We start from the raw sequence: 14383 nt of genomic DNA on the forward strand, positions 1-14383 counted from the left end.
TTTCTTTTAACTCCATGAAACAAAAACAAAAAATGCCCGTGTCAGCCCGATAATAAATGGTAGCAACCCCTCGGCCAAGTCCTGGGGATGGTGATGGAAGGCTCACATCTCTTCCATTCAGCTCCAGCCATCTGTTGCCACCCGGAAGCGAGGACCCAGCATTGTCAGGTTGATGGATTTTTTTTCAAGAGAAGCCAGAAATCCAGATTTCAATGTGGAAATCTGATTTCTAAAGGCTGGCAACAGATTCCATTTATTTATTTATTTTTTCTTTTTAAAGAAAACAGAGTGGCTCAACAAAATGCCAAATGAGGGCAGGACAGGGGCTGCCCACTGGTAACCTCTACAACACATGCTCTTGAAGGTCCTCTGCAGTCCTGGGATTCGGGAGAACTGCCAGGAAAGTTCTGTGCCAAGATAAAGAGAATCTTCAAGATTTTCTCTTTCCCACCACCCCGCCCCCCAAAACCTCTTCCCCATCACAGCCATGAGGAGTGAGGGTGCAGCTCAGAGGTTTGCTCAGAGCAAACTCGGGGAACCCAGTTTCTCACCTGTCTGCTCCTCCCAGGCCTCGATCGCCTGCAGGCTGTCGATGGGATAAAGGAGAAGCAGAGAGAGGGGCCGGGAGGGACCCCACAAACACCAGAGAGAGGGCAAGGAGTAGCGAAAGAGGCATCATTTTCCTCGGTTTATTTCAAGAGAACAAAGAATCAACCATCAATTCTGTACAAAAATGTGGCTGTTGAGCCACAGTGACCCTCAGGCCAACCCCCTTTGCCATGTCTGGCCCCCTCGCCCCCCGCTAAATTGTCAAAAAATGAGGACAAGACCAAAAAACCCCAAACTCTGGAAAAAAATTATATTGAAAAGTCAGGGAGACCATCCCTCCCCTCCTCCCTCTCCCCAGTCCTGAACTTTGGGGGGTTTGTGTTCTTGGCCACGGTGGGAGGTCAGACAGGCGGGTATGTGCAGGTTTAGTGTTTGGCAACGGGCAGAGCTGGGGGGTAGGGTCTGCAAGGGAGCCGAGGGGCTTTGGGGGAGGGAAAAGATCTCCGACCCTGCCCCGCCCCACAGGACACTCAAAAACAGTTTATAAAAATCAGGGGCCAGAGAGTAGAAGAGAAAGGAGTCATCAGAATCAAAAACTAAATAGTGGAAAGATTTTTTTTTTTCTTCTCTAAAAGGCAAAAAACTACAAACACCCCAGGTCCTGAGCTCCCCAAGACTTGGGTCCTCCACCACCCCCCTGAAACCCGGCAGAAGGGGGGCCAGGGAGTGCGGAGAGGTTGGTTCTTTAAAAAGTCACCCCTGGACGGGAAGGCTCTTCGTTGTTCGCACCTTCCTCCACCTCTCGCGGGCCGCCGAGGAGAGGGATGGCCAGGCCCAGGGCTACGCCGGCAAACTCAGCTTCTTCCCCTTCAGGACTGCGAGGAGACAGAGCGGGCAGGCATTACCGGGGGGCCCTGGGGCGGGGACAGCCTCCCACGCCCGCTTGGATGCTCGGCTGGTGGAGCGGCCGGGAGGGTCAGCCGCAGGGCCCCACATCATAAGCTGGGAGGACAGGCCTGAATTGCCCAGGGGTGGGCTGAGTGATGCAGGCAAGAGGCACCTAGGGGTCTCAGAAGGACAGGGTCCAAGGGCCTGGTAGGGCTGGCCAGGTGCCACCGCCCCCCTGCTGCCCGCCTCCCCCCCCCCCGCCCAGCCTGGAGGCCGCAGGCTGGCCTCCACGCTCTGCCCTTACTGTCCCCTCTTTCCCTCCTCATTTCTCAGCTCCCTGCTCCCATCGCCACCTCCTCAGACCACCCCCCCATATAAAGCAGCCCCCTCACCCTCCCCGGTTGCTCACTGACCCAACCCTGGTTTCCTTCTCTCTTGCTGTTTGCAACCATCTCTCTCTCCTTGTTCATTCACCATCACCTCCAGATTAGAACACAGGGGAGGGGAGGGCCACCTTTTTTCCTTCTGCTGCACGCCCAGAGCCTAGCCCTGGCCAGGGACACAGAAAGTGCTCAACACATTTGTTGGATGGTTGAATGAATGAATGAATGAATGTATGAATCTTGGTGGGCCTGAGTCCCTGAGGGTGAGGACAGAGACCAAGCAACAGAGAGGAGCCTCTCCCTCCTCTGAGCGCTGCTGGGGTCGGGGAGGTAGGAATTCTGATCCTTTATGGGACCTGGAACCTCAGGGTGGGACGAGGCCCTAGGACAGATTCTGAGAGAGGAAAAGTCAGAGGCCACTCCTGCCCGCTCTTTGTCCTGTCTCTTTGTCCTCCAAAGGCCCAGGGGCTGGGGAGAGGGATGCCCGCTCTTTGTGGGGTCAAGGGAGGACGCTGCTCTGCAAGCAGGCCGCAGCCACCACCCCACCCCACACCTCCGAGGCCTCGCTGCTCTTTGCTCGGGGACACACGGGCGAGGAGAACAATGCCTTGCTTCTTAGGTAGGCAGGGGCTGGAGGTCCGAATTCCCAGGAGGGCGGTGAGCCTGGGACCCCAGAAGCTGGGAGAGGAAGCCTGCCCTCCCTCGAGGGCTACAGGGCCGGGGAGACGGAGCCTGGGCCCCAGAGAGGGCGGGAGCTGGGGACGGGGCAGGATGCCCCGCGGCCGGCCCTCCATGCTGGCTACCTTTGGTGATGTAGAGGTAGAAGAAATCGCAGTAGAGGACAGTCTGGACTAGGCCCGCCACGATGGCGATGAGGTCGAAGAAGCCCTCGAAGTGGTAGCGCCAGATCCAGTTGAAGAGATAGAGCGTGCGGTAGACGCCCAGCGCGAACAAGTAGTGGCTGGTGATCGTCTCGGCCTCCCCCGTCTTGCTCACCATGAACAGCTGGGGCAGGATGGCTACCGACTCCAGGTAGATGGAGAAGGTCCAGAGGATCTGTGGGGAACCGAAGAAGCGGGGGCAGAGCGCAGGGTGAGGCGGGAGGGCAGGCGGCGGGCGGCCTTGCGGTCACCGGCGCAGGGATGGTGGAGGGAGAACGGGGACAGCGATGCTGAGCGGGGCCAACGGTGATGCCAGACACAGCTCCACCCGCGTCCCTGACTCTCCCACTTAATCCTCGCCACCACCCCTTCAGGGAGAGCCTGTCACTGGCATCCCCATTCTACGGATGAAGAAACTGAGGCCCAGAGATTTGCCCGGGAGCACGTGGCTAGGAAGCAGCGCAGCTGGGACGCAAAGCAAGGGTTTGGAGGCAGTGCTCAGGAGCACTCTGCAGTCATGCCCCTCCAAGAGGCAGGCCAGGCTGGAATGTTGGCTCTGAGATTTCCCTTCTCTGAGACCTTGGGCAAGAGACCCAGATTCTCTGAGCCTCCACCTCCTTATTTCTAAAATGAGGCTGATTTTCCCACCCTTGCTGGGGCGCTGTTCAATGTGTAATCTTTAGAGACATAAATCAGGCTCTGTCACTCCCTGGCTTGAAGTCCTCCAGTCACTGCTTCTTATCACAACCAGAATAAATGCCAAATTCCTAATGGTGGCCTTCGAGGCCCATTCCAGCCTCGTCCCTTACTCCCTCCTTTGCTCTCCAGGATGCAGCCTCCTAGCCGGTACTCCAATACGACACACTCCTTCCTGCCCCAGGGCCTTTGCACTCGCTGTTCCCACAGCTCTCCCCCCAGACTGTCACATTTCGCGTCTTCCACCTCCTTGCAGCCTCGTTCATCCATCACCTCTGAGAGAGGCCTCCCCTGACCAGTCCTACCCCCAGGACTGTCACATCACCCCCCTCTGTTCTCCTTCCTGGCAGCTCTCAGCAGAACAAGAGTAAGCTCCACGAGGCCCAGGATCCTACATCTTGTTCACTCTGTGGCCACGGAGCCAGGCACATATTTGATGCCTGAATGAACGAGTGAGTGAATGGGAGCAAGCCCCCCGTGGGCTTGTCTGTTGCCGGCCACCATTTAGAAAGCAGTGACAATCATCACTTGTGGGCAGGACAGGGCATCGTAGGAGGGGGAAGGAGAGACTGCAGACATCTGTCAGCTCCTTCTCAGTCCTCAGCAACCTGAAAGTCCCACCTGGGGTGACTTTTGGTCTACAGACCCACCGAAACCACCCCTCAGAGAACGAGGCCAGGTGGCAGGTGGGGCTCCTCCTCAGTTGTTTTGGTTTCGTGGGAGAAAAGGGGGGAACATCAAGAGTGCATTCGTAACAACTCACGCTTACATAGCATTTCCATATCCAAGGCACTGCTCTACCACCTTATGGGTATTAACTGGCTTATGTCTTAATCCCAGGAGGTGAATCCTATTGTTATCCCCATTATACAGAGAAGAAGACTGAGGCCCAAGGTCACACAGCCACAATATGGGTAGAAATAGACTCCTACCCAGGCACTGGACTCCAGCATTCACTCCCATGATCACTCAGGATCCTCCAGCACGGCTCTTAGCAAGTCAGGTGTATTGAGGCTCTCAAAAAACATCCCCATTAAATTGATGCACGCCCAGCTGTTACCCCTGGGGTCACCCTTGGAGAAGAGGATTATGACAGAAGAGGAGACGGAAGGTCACATTTTCATTGCGTTCATTTCTCTATTCGTGATGTCTGAATTCTTTTTTTTTTTTTTAAGATTTTATTTATTTGACAGAGAGAGAGACAGCGAGAGAGGGAACACAAGCAGGGGGAGTGGGAGAGGGAGAAGCAGGCCTCCCACTGAGCAGGGAGCCCGATGCGGGGCTCGATCCCAGGACCCTGAGCCGAAGGCAGACGCTTAACGACTGAGCCACCCAGGCGCCCCCTTTCTTCCTTTCTTTTTTAAGGTTTTATTTATTTATTTGAGAGACAGAGCACAAGCGGGGAGGAGGGGCAGAGGGAGAGGGAGAAACAGGCGCCCTGTGATGTCTGAATTCTTAAAGAATAATTTGCGTCCATGATTCAAAAATACTTTTTTTTAGGGGCGCCTGGGTGGCTCAGTCTTTAAGCATCTGCCTTTGGCTCAGGTCATGATTCCGGGGTCCTGGGATCAAGCCCTACATGGAGCTCCCTGCTCAGCGGGAAGCCTGCTTCTCCCTCTCCCACTCCCCCTGCTTGCGTTCCCTCTCTCGCTGTGTCTCTCTCTGTCAAATAAATAAATAAAATCTTAAAAAAATAATAATTTTTTTAAAATTTTTTATTTATTTGCGAGAGAGAGAATGAGAGACAGAGAGCATGAGAGGGAGGAGGGTCAGAGGGAGAAGCAGACTCCCTGCCGAGCAGGGAGCCCGATGCAGGACTCGATCCCGGGACTCCAGGATCATGACCTGAGCCGAAGGCAGTCGCTTAACCAACTGAGCCACCCAGGCGCCCAATAATAATAATTTTTTTTAGCACGCACCAGTTAGTATCATGGGCTTTGCGAGCAGGTGGACCTGGGTTCAAATCCTGTGAGCTCTCCCCTCTGAGCCTCACCTTAGTGCCCCAAGAAGTGGGGATGAGGATGTCTGCGTCCTGGGCGGCCAAGGGGTCAGACAGGATGATGACCTATGTGGAATGGCCAGCACAGAGCTGGACACACAGTGGGTGCCAATACTTTGCACAAGTGACCTCCCCCCTCTGAATGAGGGAACTGCAAAAGCTGGAGTCAAGTGTCCTGGGTTCTGGTCTGGCCACCTCCACCTAAAGCAAGCCCCAGTGCTTTCCCCCTGCCTTTGTTTCCTCATCTGCAAAATGGGTAAGTGCTCCAGGAAAGGGGTGAGGACAGTATGTTTGCAAAGACCAGGACCTACAGCCAAGCCCAGGGTTCCCGCCACGGTGCGGTGCAGCCTCCCTCTGACATTCCTGGGACCTGTGAGCCGACATCGCCCTCGGTCAAATTTGTCTGGCCTGCACAGTGCTTTTGGAAATATATTTTGAGGGGCGCCTGGCTGGCTCAGTCGGTTAAGCGACTGCCTTCAGCTCAGGTCATGATCCTGGAGTCCCGGGATCGAGTCCTGCATCGGGCTCCCTGCTCAGCGGGAAGCCTGCTTCTCCCTCTCCCACTCCCCCTGCTTGTGTTCCCTCTCTCGCTGTGTCTCTCTCTGTCAAATAAATAAATAAATAAAATATTTTTAAAAATAACAATAAAATAATAATATTCTGGGGCGCCTGGGTGGCTCAGTTGGTTAAGCGACTGCCTTCGGCTCAGGTCATGATCCTGGAGTCCCTGGATCGAGTCCCGCATCGGGCTCCCTGCTCGGCAGGGAGTCTGCTTCTCCCTCTGACCCTCCCCCCTCTCATGTGCTCTCTCATTCTCTCTCTCTCAAATAAATAAATAAAATCTTTAAAAAAAAAAAAAAAAGAAATTAGTAATAGGGGCGCCTGGATGGCTCAGTTGGTTGAGCGACTGCCTTCAGCTCAGGTCATGATCCTGGAGTCCCGGGATCGAGTCCCGCATCGGGCTCCCTGCTCGGCGGGGAGTCTGCTTCTCCCTCTGACCCTCCCCCTCTCATGTACTCCCTCTCTCTCATTCTCTCTCTCTCAAATAAAAAATAAATTTAAAAATCTTAAAAAAAAACAACAACAACAAAAAAGAAACTTAAAAATAAAAAAAGAAATATAGTTTGAATATGTGGCCAAATTTGCAAAGCTCGATCTTTCAGGAAAACTCCTGAATTGTGGCCTCTTTTGAAAACATCAGCACATCTGGCCACTCAGGGCCAGCTTCCTGCAAGGCCGGAGGGGGCCTTGGGGAGGGAAGGCTGCTCTGATTTTCTGATTCCCGCTGGGCCTCAAGGGGTAGGAGATCACAAACTCAGCACAGGCTCTCTCAAAATTCTTCCCAGGAATTTGTACAGGTGCTACCAAAATGCCATGGAATAAAAACCACGACTTTTAGAAGAAGTATCAGCACGGTATTAAACTTCAGTCATTAAACCAACACTGACACAGAACTTGCTACCTAGGGCCAGACACTGTGCTTTACCACTATGAACCTCTCATTAGAACCCTATGAAGAGGGCGCCTGGGTGGCTCAGTTGGTTAAGCGACTGCTTTCGGCTCAGGTCGTGATCCTGGAGTCCCGGGATCGAGTCCCGCATCGGGCTCCCTGCTCGGCGGGGGGTCTGCTTCTCCCTCTGACCCTCTTCCCTCTCGTGCTCTCTGTCTCTCATTCTCTCTCTCGCAAATAAATAAAATCTTTAAAAAATATATAGAGGGCGCCTGGGTGGCTCAGTTGGTTAAGTGACTGCCTTCGGCTCAGGTCATGATCCTGGAGTCCCAGGATCGAGTCCCGCATCGGGCTCCCTACTCGGCAGGGAGTCTGCTTCTCCCTCTGACCCTCCCCCCTCTCATGTGCTCTCTGTCTCTCTCATTCTCTCTGTCTCAAATAAATAAATAAAATCTTTAAAAAAAAAATATATATATATATATATATATAAAAAGAACCCTATGAAGAGGGAATTGATTATCCCCATTTTACAGACAAGGAGACTGAGGCCCAGAAAAATAACAGACTTGCCCAAAGTCCCACAGCTGCTGAGTAGTAGAAGCTGGCTTTTGAATCACCCCTGCTCTCTGGTTCCACAGTCTATATGTTTAACCATGAGACCATGCCACACAATCAGTAAATCCTCACAGTGACCTGGTCGGGACCTTACAGATAGGGAAACTGAGGCATGGAGAGGTCAAGTCACATGCCCAAGGTCACGCTAATAGAAAGTAGCTAATGTGGGATTCAAATCCAAGTAGTCTGGCTCCAGGGCCCCTGTTCCCAATTCCTGAGCTACTCATTAAGCCAATGACCTTGGACAAGTCATTCAGACTCCCTAAGCCTCAGTTGCCTCATCTGTAAAATGGGGCTGCTGTACAAAGAAATGCTTAGAGCAGCACCTGGAATACACTGAGTGCTGCTATTATTGCTTTAATACCATCCAACTCCCGAACCTGTGTGCTGAACTTGTATGTCCTAAAATAAGGAAGTCTGGGGGCGCCTGGGGGGCTCAGTCGTTAAGTGTCGGCCTAAGACTCAGGTCATGATCCCAGGATCCTGGGATCGAGTCCCACATCGGGCTCCCTGCTCTGCGGGGAGTCTACTTCTCCCTCTGCCCCTCCCCCTGCTTATGCTCCCTCTCTCTCTGAAATAAATAACTAAAATCTTTAAAAAAATAAGTAAATAAAATAAGGAAGTCTGAGCAAACCCTGCACGAGGAAGCCCTTGAGAGGGTCCACTGTCAATAGCTGTTCTGCCACCCACCACTACCAGGACCCTGCCAGGTAGCCTACCTCTAGAGGAGTAAAATCATGGTTGACCAGGAACGCCAGGATGGCCGTGGGAACAACAAGGAACTCCACCCGGAATGTATCGTGGTTCCCATCGTAAGTGGCTTTGAACTTGCTGTAAATCATCCAGACTGTGGTGAAGGAACAGGCAATGTAGACCACCTGCCAAGGGGGGATGACGAGGAGGGCACTTCAGCTCAAAGTGCAGGGCCTGAGCCTCCAAGAGATTGGGACTTAGGAGTCTGGAACCCCGGCCGCTTCCTCCCTCAGACCCAGGAGTCCAGGACCCCAGCCTCCTCCCTCAGACCCAGCAGTCCTTACCCCCAGTCCCTCCTTCCTCACATCCAGGAGTCCTCACCTCCAGCCCCCCTCTCCCTTGGACTCAGGAGTTTGGAACCCCAGCCCCTTCCTCCCCTGGGCCCAGGAAGTCTGGGCTCCATACTCCCTCCTCCCTAGGACCCTCACTTGGCTCCCCCCTCAGGAGGGCCCAGCAGGTGGGGTAGAGCCTTTACCTTCATGCAGGTGTTGTACAGTGAGATGTAGTTGGTGAAGAGGTCCAGGTATCGGGCGGTGAACACCACAGCAAACAGGACCTGGCTCTTCCCTGAAATCCCTGTGGTCCAAAGAGAGAGTGGGGGGTAGGCTGGGAGTGGGCTGCCTGGGGAATAAAGCAAGGCCCAGCGCCTGGGACCAGCCCAGAGTCGGCTCCAGAGTGCAGCTGTCCCTGGAGGCCTCCCCAGCCCTCCCCGCCTGAGCAGGGCCCTTTCCCACGGCCCACAGCCAGGGGGCAGCCCGGCCCCGAAGCTACTCCAGCCCGAGGCTCTGTCCCAGGCTAGGCCTCACGGCCACTCCCGGCCCCCTCAGGGTCCTCCCACAGTCCGGACACAAGGTGGGGCCTCGGAAGGACCCCACTTGACCTCAGCCCCCTGGAAGCGGTCGCCGCTCTCCCGCTCCCTTCCTGGCCGCCACGGTCCACGTCACCAACTCCGGGCCACCTCCCTGCCTGCCACGGTTCCCGGGGCCACCAGAGACGGGCCCGGGGGGAGCTGAATTGGGTGCCAGGAGCCACCCCCACCAAACTGTATGCACCCCTAGTCTGGGGGAGGGAACTGACCCCCCGGTGACCCCGGACTGGAAGGGGGATCCCCAGCAAGCAGCGGGGGGCTGGGTGGGGAGACCCGTCCCCTCGTGCCTCCAAACCCTTCCCCGAGTCCTGCGATGTCCCCCGCGCTGCCCCCTTCTCCCGCCCCGCTGGGCGTCTCACCGGCACAAGAGCGGGACTTCCAGATTTTGAGCAGTAGCAAGATGATGGCTAGGAGGTGGGAGAGGTCTCCCAGGAATCGGAAGAGATTCATGCTTTGGGAGGGGGCTCTGGCAGGGCTGGGCTGGCGGGAGGCAGGCTGGAGGGGGTCTGCCCCCCGGGACTGATGTTCTGGCCGGGTAGCTGGGCTGGGGGGGGGGCGGGAGAGGGGCCCTCGGGTGGGCTCCGCTCCGGGGAGGGGGCTCTGGGAGGGGGAGCCGAAGCCGGAGCTGGTGGCAGAGCAGGAGCTGGGAAGAGGGAGGAGGGCGGGAGGGGGGAGGAGTCCGGCGGGAGGCTCCGCCCCCGAGGGCGGAGTTCCGGCTCTCCGGCGCCCCCTATGCCCGCACCTCCGGGCTTGCGGAATCGGCGCTAAAGGCACCCCCAAGGCTGCCTGTCAGGAATTTGTGGGGTCGATGGGATCTGAAACTCCCAAGTCCAAGTCCGGCACCTGCTCCTCCAGGCGGCCTGTGCCTTTGCGAGGGTAGCGGCTCAGCCTCCCAGGCTCTGCGGTTGTCAGGGACTCGGGAGGCTGGGCTGCGAGTTTTTTTAAAATCCTAGACAGGGCCCCAGACGCTGGCCTTTCAGGGGCCTCCAGCTCCAGTCCCCCCAAAAGACCAGAAAGCAGCCCCCAGCCCCTCCCTCAGACCCAGGAGTCTGGCGCCTCAGCACCTTCATCCCCGAGGACCCAGGAGCCCTTCTGGGTCTGAGCCGTTCTGGAAGGGGACTCAGCCCCCTTCTTCCCTCAGACCCAAGAGTGTGCCCCCCTTCCTGAGACTTAGGGTACCCCCTCCACCGACTTGTGTCTCCAGCATCCTGGCCCGAGAACCTAGATGCACAATCCCTTCCTCCCTCTGGGACCCACAGATTCAGGTCCCCAGCCTCTTCTTTTTCGGGAATGTGAGTCTTCACCCCTGCTCTCCCAGACCCTGGAGTCAGCCCCCCACAGCCCTGCCCCCTCACAGGCACACACACACACACACACACACACATACACTCTCCTGGGCTCTGCCCGCGGGGGCCCAGGTGTCCTGCACTCCCACCCCACCCCCCCACTTTAGAGAACGCTGGGCCCAGCCTCTCGGGCATGAGGGGCATGGGCTGGGCAGCTGGCCTGAGGGCCACTCCGGGGGCCAGGCTGTGTCTAGGAGGAAGCAGACAGCTGCTTTCCTCTTGGACGTTTGAGTACCCATGGGTGACGGAGGCCAGGGTGCCTCAGGAACAGAAGTGATATTGGTTTCCTCAGAGGCCTGGATGGACTGGGTGCCTGAGGGTGACATCCATGAGTCTCGGACTGGTGGGACCCTGAGGATGGTTTGTGCTGGGGGGTCAGGTTGTCTGAGTGCCCAACAGGGACTGGGCCTGGAGGAAGGGATCTGAGGGAGGAGGCACTGGGGCCTGGACTTTAGGGTCTGAGGGAGGAGGGGGCTGGGGACTTGAATTGCTGGATCTGAGAGAGGAGAGGGCTGGGAGCCTGGACTCCTGGCTTCATGGTGGAGACCTAGTTTGCAAGCCTGGCCTCTGGGGCAAGAGAAACCAAAAGATGGGTCCTAGCGCGGCGGAGACTAAAGTCTAGGAATGGCCTCCTGCTTCTCAAGCCTCAAAGTGGGGAGGGGGCAGAAGTCAGCAGCCCCTGGGCCCTGGAGTCCACGGCGGAAGCTGTTATGTCAAGGCTGGGTTCTGAGTCCCTGCCTCTCTCCACCCCTCCCACCCCCCCCTCAACACACACTTCCTCCCTTTTTATTTGTGGACCCCTCATTCTCTTGTCCCAGGAGGGAGGCAGAGGCTGGGAGCTGGGGGTGGGGGGCGGCCCCCTCCCCCAGCCCCGGCAGGAGGAGGGGTCCCCAGGGAGGCCAGGAGGGGGGGCTATGGGTCTCCCGGCAGGGGCGGATGGGGACTGAATGTTAATCGCATCCCGAGTGAGTGTGTGTGTGCGAGAACAGAGCGAGTGTGCGAGTCCCTCCCGCTCCAGGTCCTCCAAGCAGCGGCTGCCGCCGCCACCCTCCACCCGCAGCCGCCCTCGGCCACCAGTGCCCAGCTGGGGGGTGTCGGCCTGGGTGGGTCCGCCCGGCCCCCAGGGGTCTCTCGTGCGTCTGCCAGCTGCCCGGTGAGGATCTGTGTGTCAGGGTGTCTGGGGCTGGGCTGGTGAAGGGGGGGTGTGTCTGTAAGGGCTGCGGCGGCCGAGGGAGGGAGGGAGGGAGGGGTCTGTCTGTCTGTACCGACTCTGAGCCTCCTGCCTGGGTGTCGTGGGCCCCCCCCCGGTCTCCTCCCCCCGCCCCAGCCCCCCAAACCCGGATGGATGGTGTGTACCTGGACTCTGTGCCTCCTGCCTGCGTCCGGCCGGGCGTCTGGCGTCCCCAGCTGCCTGTGTCCTCCTGTCTGTCCGAACAGCCCCGGACGGCAGTGGCAGCCCGGCCCCCATTGGACCCCCCCGTGTGTGTGTGTGGCTCCCTCCTCGAGCTCCGGGGGTGTTGAGGGGGAATCCCAGGGAAGTGAGGTCGTGCGTGTGTGCGTGTGTGTATGTGTGTGTATGTGTGTGTTTCTGCCTGGGTTTGAGTGTGGGGGTGCTGGGGGGGGTCTGGAGGTGGCCAAGCGAGGAAGGGGCAAGCAGTTCCCCAGACAGGCAGCCTCCCGCCCCTCACACTAACACACACACACCAGCCACCGGCTTCAGAGGTGACCCAGACAGACAGACAGACACAGACGCTGGAGGGGGGGGGCGCTGAGGGCACAAAGGGTGGGGGTGCGAATGAGCCAGAGAGAGGCGGGACCGGACACATGGACCGGGGGGAGGAGCCGGGGCTGAAGCAGCAGAGGGGGGCACCCCAGGTGGGCGGAGGGGGGATCCCCACAGGGTCGGGGCGGCGAGAGGACACCCCGACAGCCTCCGCAATGTCCGGGGCCCAACTTCCAGTGCAACATGTGTAGCAGCAACCTCGCCTAGTTGGGGTGGCCGCAACCTTGGGGGACAGACAGGGCAGGACGGGACCGAAGACGAGGAGGGAGAGCCGGAGCCGGGGACAGGCAGGAGGTCCCCACCGCCGCTGCCGCCGCCGCCGCCCCAGGGCTTTGCCCCCCAGCGGTTCCCTGAGCCCTCCGCCGAGAATCTTCGGGTCGCTGGACTCTGGGTTCCGGTCCTGCCCCCCCGCAGTACCCCCCACAGAACAGGGTCATGAAAAGGTAAGGCCGGGGTAGGGGATGCGGGGGTGGGGGAGGGAATGTGGACCCCCAGATCTAGGACAGGGAAAGTTGGCCAGGGGCCTCAGGGAAGGAGGGGGATTGCATGGTGAGCAGGGGTCTTTGCCCCTCGCCAGCTCCCTTGTCTCCTGGAGACTCTCCTCCACCCCCTCTCTTTCTCCCTCTCTGAGCCCCTTTTTCCTGGGTCTCTACTCCTCAGACCTCCTAACCCCCCATTTCTCTGACACTTTGCACCCTCTCCCCAGCCCCGTATACCTGACACCCCATCTCTCTCTCTTTCCCCCATCTCTCCATCCCATCTTCCCTCTGCATCCCCCTGCCAGCATCGGTCTCCCCCCTCGCTGGCCGTTCCTCTCCCTCTCTCCTCTCGCTCTCCCCTCCCTTCTCAGAGCTATGAGTCTGCTATTAATACCCCCGCCAAGGACCTTGAGGGCATCCAGGCCCCAAGCACCCCTCACCCCAAGCTACCACCCCCTCCTCAAGGTTCTGGAATACCCTTCCAGCCTGTTCTGAGCACCAGGATTAGGGTGGGGAGAGAACGGTGTTGGAGGTGCGGGGGCGGGGGGGTAGAACGGGATGCCGTCTGCGGCACGACACGAGGGGGGGGCGGGCTGTTGATCAGAGTGGCCTCTCCTCTCTTCTTTGATGGATTGGGGGGAGTGATGGAGACAGGGACACCCCAGGAATCTCTGGCATCCTCCTCCTTCTTAGCTGGGGGACAGCCTGTGCTGTATACAGGACCTGAGTGGGGTGACAGGAGGCTGGAGCTGGCGGGAATGGGGGGGCTCCCAGGATGTTGGGACTGATGGGGTTTGAGGCAAAAAGGGGGTTCTTAAGGGAAGAAATGACTATGGGCCTGGATTCCTGGTTTCTGGGCATAGCGGAGGCTGGGCACCCAGTTTAGGGGGCCGGAGGGGGCCAAGACCTCTGGGTCCTGGGAAAAGACAGAACTGAGCATCTGGACTCCTGGGTCCTAGGGGAGAAGCGTGCTGAGAGCCAAGATTCTTGAGTCTTTATGGGAGAAGTTAGATAGAGCTTCTGTGTCTGAGGGAAGAAGGGGCTGGGGGCCCAGTCTCCTGAGTCTCTGACAGGGCAGGGGACGAGGGGGGTCCAGCTCTTGGGCCCCATGGGAATGGATCTGGGGACTGAGACTTATGAGGTGGAGATTGGGGGCCTGGGCAATGTAATCCCTGAGGGCATAGGTTCTGGGAATTGGGCCTCCAGAGTCTCCCAGCGGCTGGGGATGCCACTACTCAGACCCTGAAGGGGTGGGAGACTGCCCTTCCCACCAGAGGACTGGGCATCCAGCTTCCTAAGAAGGGTGGGGCTGGAGTTACCCTCCTGGGCCTCAGCAGGGGGTAGGACCTGGGGTCCCCAAGGACGGAGGCCAAGCAGGGGTGGATCTGAGAGAGGCAGAGGAGGGTCTGAGGGATGCAAAGCCACTGGGAAGGGAGGAGTGAGTGAGTGTTAACCCCGCAGGGGCCAGGCCACAGCTGTGGGTTATTTTGGGGTGGGGGGGGCTATTCTGAGCGCTGATTGAGCCAGCTGCTTGGGGAAGGGCAGAGGAGAGGAGGGGCCAGGGGAGCCAAGATTTGGGAGGGACGGGCACACTAGGAGTCCCCACCCCCATCCCTGGGGAGACAGTGGCCCAGGATCCCTGGGAAGGCAGGTGTGTGTTGCAGGGAGGGGAGCAAGGCCTCTAGGCAGGGGA

General features: G+C 58.2%; 2 protein-coding genes across 4 annotated transcripts in view; one reads left to right on the plus strand and one right to left on the minus strand.

Moving 5' to 3' along the window:
• Nucleotides 1-661: 661 nt before the first annotated feature.
• On the minus strand, nucleotides 662-9722 carry KDELR1 (KDEL endoplasmic reticulum protein retention receptor 1). Its single transcript, XM_045891861.1, has 5 exons — nucleotides 9442-9722; nucleotides 8690-8790; nucleotides 8181-8339; nucleotides 2624-2876; nucleotides 662-1424 (listed from the first exon to the last, which is right to left on the minus strand). Exons 1-5 carry the CDS (start codon nucleotides 9530-9532, stop codon nucleotides 1390-1392), a joined length of 639 nt encoding a protein of 212 aa, XP_045747817.1. The 5' UTR covers nucleotides 9533-9722; the 3' UTR covers nucleotides 662-1389.
• A 19-nt stretch (nucleotides 9723-9741) lies between these two features.
• GRIN2D (glutamate ionotropic receptor NMDA type subunit 2D) overlaps nucleotides 9742-14383 on the plus strand; it is a 38439-nt gene continuing 33797 nt past the window's right edge. For 2 of the 3 annotated variants that reach the window (XR_010408263.1, XM_045891862.3), the window contains exon 1: nucleotides 11749-12654. The gene's annotated coding sequence lies outside the window, so the exon portion shown is untranslated. Of the gene's footprint in view, nucleotides 11582-11748; nucleotides 12655-14383 lie in introns of those variants that run through there. The other variant, XM_064581538.1, reaches the window with a different exon arrangement.

The sequence above is a fragment of the Mirounga angustirostris genome, unplaced genomic scaffold (genome assembly GCF_029215605.1).
Source record: "Mirounga angustirostris isolate CCGP_5_RB_7025 unplaced genomic scaffold, mMirAng1.0.hap1 SCAF_16, whole genome shotgun sequence".
NCBI lineage: Eukaryota > Metazoa > Chordata > Mammalia > Carnivora > Phocidae > Mirounga > Mirounga angustirostris.